At 39.1% G+C, this 8,701-nt stretch overlaps 1 protein-coding gene across 1 annotated transcript; it reads left to right on the forward strand.

The window, feature by feature from the left end:
- Positions 1-5,057: 5,057 nt before the first annotated feature.
- LOC131312286 (uncharacterized) lies at positions 5,058-8,116 on the forward strand. The gene is made up of 3 exons (XM_058339948.1): positions 5,058-5,108; positions 5,625-6,680; positions 6,830-8,116. The coding sequence occupies exons 2-3, from the start codon at positions 5,630-5,632 to the stop codon at positions 7,891-7,893; spliced, it is 2,115 nt and encodes a 704-aa protein (XP_058195931.1). The 5' UTR covers positions 5,058-5,108; positions 5,625-5,629; the 3' UTR covers positions 7,894-8,116.
- Positions 8,117-8,701: the final 585 nt, after the last annotated feature.

The raw sequence follows: 8,701 nt of genomic DNA on the forward strand, positions 1-8,701 counted from the left end.
GCCACATTAAGAAGGTGCCATCTCTCTTCTTCTCCTTTCTCCAAGCTTTCTATCTCCTTTCATCCATTGAAAGAGAAGAAAAGGTCATACACTTCCACACATCCTGCTGGAACCCAGTCATCATATAAGCCACCATCTTCAACCCTCAAGTTCAAAAACAACCACCAAACCACAATACTAAGAGGTATACCACCTTTGTGTTCTTTTCTGTTTTCAACTCCTGAGGGGGGTCAGTAAGGCCCAGGCTAGTAGATAATACTAGTCCTGGCCTTAAACAGATAAAATACAGCTATCGTATGTGATGATACATGGCGCACGCCAGTTTACAAAGGCCGTACGCCAGTCATGGCAGTATGGGCACAACTGGCGTGGGGATCATGGATCGTCATTCCTTTTGTTTTATCTTTCTGTCGATCACCTTAGCATGCTAACAACCAGTTTACCGCTTTTCATATTTAGAGCTGTTTAGTGGTGGCATCCTATCTTGTTCATTTCTGTCATGTAAAGGCCTCTGGGATCCTTCTGGTCATGTTCCAGAAGCCAGATGATGCAAAGCCAAACACTGGAATCAAAGGCAAAGTGGCGTACGGCAGTAATATACTGGCGTACGGCAGTAGGCTTCTGGGTCCTGTGACTGGCCCTTGCATCTGAAGCGTAAGCTAGGCCTATCTTCTGTCCCACACTGTTTTGGGGTGTTCTGCTTTCTTTCATGGTCTAAAGCCATTCATTTTGCCTGTGACTGTGTATATTCTGCTATATTAAATTGCGTGGTTTGCCCTGGGTGTGCGCTGGTCCTTTTCCAGAGCCCAGAGGGTTGCAAACAAAGACTGAGAGATCCAACAAGTGGAGTACGCCAGTTTATATGTGGCGTGCGCAGGTTGTATCACCATGCAGTGGCTCGACCAGTGCATGCTGGCAGAATCTGCTCACGTCACCTTGTGACGGCGTATTGCAGTTTGCTCGGGATGCTCAGTGCTTGTTCTCAATCTATACTTAGCATCTCAATCAAATCATCCATAAGCATTTTGTCACATAAACTGCAATTTGTTACCGCTTTCGTCCCCATTAACTGTTTCCCCGCCCTAACTGGCTAAAAAATGATCAAATGAGAGAGAAATGCAAACGTTTTATAAAATGCCCGAGTAGAGACCGATCTCCGGATCGGGCGAGAGGGGTGCCATAAAACCCTTCCCCTCTTGTAACATGGCTCCCGAACCTCAGATATCGAAGGTGACGACGGTCCAGTCTACAAGCCTTTTCAAAATCAAACAAACGTGGCAAAACGTTTTCGAGTTCGGTTCCTTGGGTGCTTTCACCGCTAAAACCCGAGTGGCGACTCTGAATCGAGGCGTTTCGCCGCGCATTTTCAAAAGAGGGCCGCGCCCAGTCTTTAAAAAGGGAACCCAAAGATCGAGCGATTTTCGGGGCGCGTGCCCACAACGTTTAAATGGTGACAGATCACACCTGCATCCACTCCGGGCATTTCCTCTGGCACCCATGCAAATACATCGACATATTCCTTCAGAAATCTTATTAGTTCAGCCTTTTCATTTGCTGGCAATGATTCTCCAACTAAGAAATATCTTTCAGGATCAGTCTCGTTGATCTGAATCTTCTCCAGGCCTTCGACCACCTTTTCTGCTGGACTTCTCCCAACATCCTCAATAGTTGGTTGATTTGGTATTTCTAATGTATGAACGTGGTGGGCCTTTGGAGCTCTTTTAATGATGGAGATTAGACACTGTTGGGCCACTTTCTGATTGCCTCTAATTACTTCAACCCCATTCGATCCTGGGAATTTCACCATCTGGTGGTAAGTTGAGGAGACAGCTCTCATTTTGTGCAGCCATGTCCTCCCTATAATTGCGTTATAGGAAGAAGGAACATCAACAATTAAGAAATCTGTCCTTAACACCACTGATCCAGCCCGAACAGGTAGTGTTACTTTTCCAAGAGGCCAGACTGCTCCCGCACCGAACCCAATCAGGGGTGTTGAGGATTGCTCTAAGTCTGTTTGGGCCAGCCCCAGCTTCTTGAACGCATCGTAGTACATCACATCTGTACAACTCCCTGAGTCCACTAGAATCCTCTCAATGTCATGTTCCCCAACTTGTAGGGTTATGACCAAAGCATCGTTGTGAGGTAGTTGGACTTCTCCCAGATCATCATATGTGAATGCTAAGGGGTTCCAATCACTCCAACTTCAAATTCTTTTCATTCTCAAGAATGTTTTTTATCCTATTCATCATCGGGGAAACAAGAAACCGAAAAACGAAGTAAATCAATTGAGAGACCCAGATTGGGGTATCTACAAATTGGCCCCGAATTTTAAAAAAAATTACAATTTGACCTCTAAAATTTATTTAAAAATTGCAGTTTGCCCCCCAAATTTTAAAAAAATACAATTTGACACCATCGTGTCCCCAGCCGTGTCCCCTAAAAAATTTAAATTAAATTATTGGACATGCCACATGGCGTGTCGGCCACGTGTCCCACACGTGTTCGCGTGTCCCGACACTGCGATATGTCGACCTCTAGAGGTGTAAGTGTTTCATAGGTAAATGGACATGAAAAGTAATGAAGATGAACTTAATTGTCTCCTTTACTAAGATAAATACTAGTGTCTTCTCATTCATCTACAATCTATTTTCTAGTTTGTAATATTCAGAACAAGGATCTACCTTATGTTCCTTTGCGGTTGACTTATGCATTTCTTAGGAATGCAAAACAACGCATCCGTGCATTCGCAACATTCCAATGTTTACATCAAAGCATGTTGAAATGCACCAAATTAGAAATAAGACAATGAAATCTTCATACATTTCCAAAATCTTTTGTTTCTTCCCATATGATTTCAAAGTTCTTCCAATATGTTTCCAAAATATTTTTGTTTTTCAGCTAACGAAACAACAAAGAAAAATCAAATTTTGATCCTTGATGCAGAAATTCAATACACGAGATCAAGACCAAGAGTCTTACATACAGTTACTACTTCATATCATGAGAAGATGTAAAAGTGCAATGACATGATGCAATCTTACATAACATTACTTTATAGAATCAAGACCAAGAGTCTTACATATAGTTATGGTGACATGATATCCTTCGGCCACTGGGATGTCAGTCCTCCCTGCAACCTCCAACTAAACCATAAGAGAGAGAGAGAGAGAGAGAGAGAGAGAGAGAGAGAGATGAATTGAATAAAAACTTTACAAGATCCATTCACCTTTATCATTAATTTTTTTTTTTTGGTTTCTCATTGAAGAAGAGCATATTACCAAATTCTAGTAGCGAGTGTGGTATAGACATTTCCACATATGGTTGTAAGCCCAATCACCTGCCACTTCCGGTGACCGCAACGCCACAAATATTGCCATGGCATCATCTGCAAGCATCTTTTCTTGTAAGGCCTTAGAATGGACAAAACAATTTAAAAAGGATAATTACCAAATCTTCCTATGGCAACCCAAATCTTTGGGAACTAAATTCAGTGCCATTGCAGTAAATGTTTTTAATATCATGCTTGGCCTTCGAATCTATCTGTCTATACTATATGCAAAGGTAAGGAAGAGAAGAGAAAATTGTTAAAAAAATTAGTGTGGAAAATGGAAGGGAAAGTCTATTGTGCTTTTTTTTTTTTTTTATCTGCAAAACTACGTTTTTCTATTTTCTTTTCAAACCAAACAAGGGGAGTGGAAATTTTTGAAAATCCCCTCATCCAAGCAAACCTTAATTTCTACAATTTTATTTTCTAATTCTCAAAAACTAAATTCTACCCAATCAACTCCTTATAAATTAATTAACTATTAGCTATTCACTCACCCTACGTTTCACTCCCAACATTTTTTTTGTCTTTTGATGACTCGGGTATTCGGGTCAGTTTATGTGCACCTCGACTAATCCTTGAGGATTAATCTCACCTTCTACTAGCAGAAGTCTCAATTAAAGTTAGAGCAAACTTCCGCATATATGGATGGCTCCAAAGAGTTGATGGCACTTGCAAGGTTTCTAAAATGTTTTCTATCCACTCCTCCTCCTCTACGTTTCACTCCTTTCTAACTCTTGTAGAGCTATTAGGGTCAGGTGTTATAGTGGGGGCACTTAATTTTAGTCAGACATTCTCTATCACTTTAAGAAATACTTTTGTTCAGAAAAATAGACCATGTTTTGCACACAAAAAAACTTACAAATTTGTCACGAGTGTCCGATCAACTTGAATTTTTGGGTAGACAAATTATTTAACGCTCTCTGTAATATAAACTGCTTGGATCATCGAGAAGTGATCTGAAACAAGATGAATTCTCCTAAAATTTAAACCGAGGTATCTTAAAAGTCGTCATCAATTTATGTGTGGTGGAAGAAGAGATAATTCAAATTTATTTTTAGCATAGCAGTAAGTACAGATACTCGTAAAACTGGAAACAAGATGCGTTCAGTGCTCGTATGTGATTGTTAGTAAGTTGAAAGATGGAAGGAAAAAGAGTGAAGCAAGATCCGTTACCGATGCCGGGGTCGGTGTCGATGATGATCTTTGGTTCCACAACTGCCATCGTTGACTCCTCCTGCGAATCCGATTTAACAAAATACTGCCGCAATCAATCATCAATAAATGACTGCGGTTCATTTATAATTATATACTTTAATTACAGGGAGTGATTTTTGGATTCTTTTTATAAAAAATTGGCCTATGGTCCATTATACCACGTTTCAAACCCACTAAGTCCATTGATCAAGTTTCTAACCCACTAAGTTCACTAATAGGTATTTGATAAGGCATAAGGTCCGTTTCATTTAAAAGAGAAATAATCCCTGACTGATTTACCCTTCCATTCAAATCCCTTATTTTTAGCCCATTATCCCCCCCATTATCCCCTGACGTTTGAATCCACTTTTTTTACGTTACAATAGAGAGTCAGAGAGAAATAGCATGAAATCAGGAAGATAGTGCTTGATCTTGAGATCATGTACTATTACTCATTCGTTAATCTCGATTCTTATTCTGGTGTTGGTGATCTTCTGTTCCTTCTCCGGTGATCGCGAATATTTCCTTTTCCCAGACGATTCATTCCAAGAAATCCAGGCCCTAGTCTCGTCTCCCTCCCTCTCTGGTAACTCTATCTCTCTATTGATCTGTTGCTTTTGATTTCGTTTCTGACATTGATTTTGGTGTATTTGAAGTTGTTATTATACATATGAGAATTGCAAGTTATAACTGTATAAGAGTCGTATCTGACTTTGTACATAACATTACTGTTGTTATATAACGTTAATATTCTCCTTTTTAGATTCGCTGTATATAACGTTATTGTATTTATATAACGTTATATTTTGTGTTTGTAACGTTGTAACGTTGTATGGTTTTTGATATATAACCACGTTTTCAGTTTTTTGAATTGCAAGTTATAACTGGATAAGAGTCGTATCTGACATTGTACATAACATTACTGTTGTTATATAACATTATATAACAATAGTATCATCCTTTTCATATTCGCTGTATATAACGTTATTGTATTTATATAACGTTATATTTTGTGTTTGTAACATTGTATGGTTTTTGATATATAACCACGTTTTTCAGTTTTTTGACTTTTTCGTTTTGTTGTGTGTTGTTATGTGTGCAGTTGTCATGGATTCAACAATCATGTTTCTTTGTAAGTATGGGTTGCAGATTCTTCCGGTGAGGTTATCGGGTGGTGGTAGGTTGAAGGATGTCTTAAGCAGTATTCGTAATAGGTGGGAAAATCTGTTTGTTGGTGGGTTTTCTGTTTCATATGCTTATGAGGATGGATATTGTGCTCTTCATAATGAATGTGATTTTGAAAACATGCTTTTCTTGTTTAGTAATTGTGATCGCATAAACGCGAAGGTTGATGAGAATAAACATAGTAGCAGGTTAATTGTTGGTAGTACTATTAATGAAGTGGGTGATGTTGATGAAGTGGGTGATGTTGATGAAGTGGTTGATGATGAGTTAGAATATGTGGATAGAATGGACCCCGCGGAAAAGTATTGTAAACATGCTGAGCCTAGGTATTTGACTGAAGCTTGGGCTCATTTGATAGAGGGTGTTGGACAGGAATTTCCATTAGGTGTGAAGGAGTTCAGGCAGGATCTGGCTAAATATGCGATTGAGAATGGCTTTATGTACCGTTTGGTGAAAAATGACAATATTAGGGTGACAGCTGTTTGTGTTATTGTAGGGTGTGGATGGTACGTGCATGTTATTTTAAATAGAACCAATGGAGTATTTCATATTACAAAGTGTCATAATGAGCATAATTGTGGTTCAACGTACCGAACCAATAAGCATAAGCGTGTGTCATCCCGTTTGGTTGCGAATGAGATAGCTGGGATTGTCGAGAAGAAACCCAAGACTTCACCTATCGACATGATGGATATGTTTACGGACAAGTATGGTCTTGATCTGTGCTATCATAGTGCTTGGTTAGGTGTTGAAAAGGCAAGGGGGGGATTATATGGAGATTATGAAGGTTCATTCGTTTTGAGGCTTGAATCTGATCTTGTAACAAAGGAGTTTTCGCGACTGCTTGTGTCGTTTGACGCTTGTATCAAGGGGTTCAACTACTGTCGGCCTTTTCTGTGTCTTGATGCGACCCATCTGAAAGGTAGATTCAAAGGATCACTCCTTGCCGCAACAGGGAAAGATGCAAATCAATGTATGTTTGTGTTGGTTCTTTATATTTTTACCTTATATATTAGATTTCATTTGTACAGTTTTGAATATATAACATTGTATGTTTTATTATGCGAAGCTACACATGACAAAAGTTTGCATATGATGTAATATTTTATCATTCATGTGCAGGTCTATTCCTCGTAGCTTATGCAATTTGTGATGCTGAAAATGAAGCTAATTGGACTTGGTTTCTTGGCCTTCTAAAGAGTACAATGTCCACTCGTCCTATTACCTTTATTACTGATCGTAATGCAGGTCTTGTCAACAACATTCCTGTTATGTTCCCCGGTTGTCATCATGCATACTGTCTCTATCACATACAGTTTAACTTGAAGGATCACTTCCCGGGACGGTTTAGAAAAGGTTTTCGGAACAGGCTCGTTGAATTGTTCAACAAATGTGCATATGCTTCATCGGTGTCGGTGTACAAAGCTGCTGAGGAAGATTTTTACCAATTTGGCGGAGATAAAGCTAGGACCTTTATTGCGAGTGTCCCCAAAGAGCATTGGAGTAACGCGTATTTCGAAGGTCAACGGTATGGTGAGATGAGCTCTAGTGCTGTGGAGTCGTTTAATAATTGGATTCTTAAAGCTTGGGAAATGCCTGTATTTTATTTAGTTGATGAGCTTCGTCGCAAAATTATGAGGCAAATGGCTGCTAGGAGAGTAAAGTCGATGAAATGGAATTCAATGATTTGTCTGAAGATGGATAAGAAGTTAGCTCACTTTATCAAGAAAGGAAGGTCGTGGAGGATCATTATGTCAAAGGGTGGTTTGTACGAGGTACGCTGTCGTATCCCTAAGGTAGTATCTATTGAGGAAAGGACCAGCTCTTGTGGTAATTGGCAATCTACCGGTTTCATGTGTAGGCATGCTGCAACGGTTATTATAAAAGCTTGTGGAGGGGAAGGAAATTTGGTGGACCATATGGATCCATTATACCTTGTTGATGCGTATCGGCGTACATATGAAGAACCCATATATCCTGTTGTAGAGAGTGACATTCCCGATTTTACGAAGGAAGGTGACCGGGTTATAAACCCTCCACGGAATAGGCGGCCAGCGGGTAGGCCCAAAGTTAAACGCATTCGTTCAAAGGGTGAAGAGTCATATACCAGGCCTAATAAATGTGGGAGGTGCCACAAGGCCACAAAGCACACTCGAAGAACATGCAAAGAGCCAAGCGATATATGATGCAAAGAGGTCAAATATGAGAATAAAGGAGAGATTAGGATTGAGAATAGAATAAAGTTGGGGGTTTTTTTTTTTCATTTTTTTCATTATTCATGCCTAAATATTGAAATTGTTTCTTTTGGATTATGGATAAATAAAGAGTTTAATGTTTTGTAGACATGAGTTGTGCACATTTTGAGATATTAACGTTATATAACATTATATAAAGTTATCCCTTCTCCTTTACAGATGCACATCAGTTCTGTACAGTTTGATAAAGTTATGTTATATAACGTTATATAACATTTTATATTCTGCTTTTCTGGAACACTGTATATATCATTGATGTACTTATATAACATTATATATTCTCCTCTATTTTTCAGTTACATATGACATATTTTAAAAAATGGCCATAAATGTTCGTAAAATAGTAAGAGGGAAGGAAACGTTTTAAAGACACCAACAAAAGATAACAGAATAACATTAAGCTTATTCTACTAACACTAGCAACAAAACACTTCTAATACTGGACAGAGGCAGTGTGTGCCATTATTAGGATCAACTGTGTTTGCCATTATTGACCATTCCGGCAGCAGTTCTGGACAGCATCAGTTTGTAGCCGAACAGAACAACAGTAGTCTGCAGTAGCAAACAGCAAACGGCAGTAGAAGGAGATACACAGTTGATATATCACAGTTGAAGCCACTATTAATTAAACCAAGGATTCATCATATGCCACACATAACAGCAGCAATCAAAGGACAGACAATACCCAATATGGAGCAGAACAGAACAGTAGTAGAAAACAACAGAACAGTAGTGTGAA

The sequence above is a fragment of the Rhododendron vialii genome, chromosome 2a, assembly GCF_030253575.1.
Source record: "Rhododendron vialii isolate Sample 1 chromosome 2a, ASM3025357v1".
NCBI lineage: Eukaryota > Viridiplantae > Streptophyta > Magnoliopsida > Ericales > Ericaceae > Rhododendron > Rhododendron vialii.

Bases quoted from the DNA above. Each gene is read 5' to 3' on its own strand.
- LOC131312286 (XM_058339948.1), top strand. From the start codon at position 5,630: ATGGATTCAACAATCATGTTTCTTTGTAAGTATGGGTTGCAGATTCTT. The intron at 6,681-6,829 runs GTATGTTTGTGT...ATTCATGTGCAG, and splicing joins AGGGAAAGATGCAAATCAAT to GTCTATTCCTCGTAGCTTAT.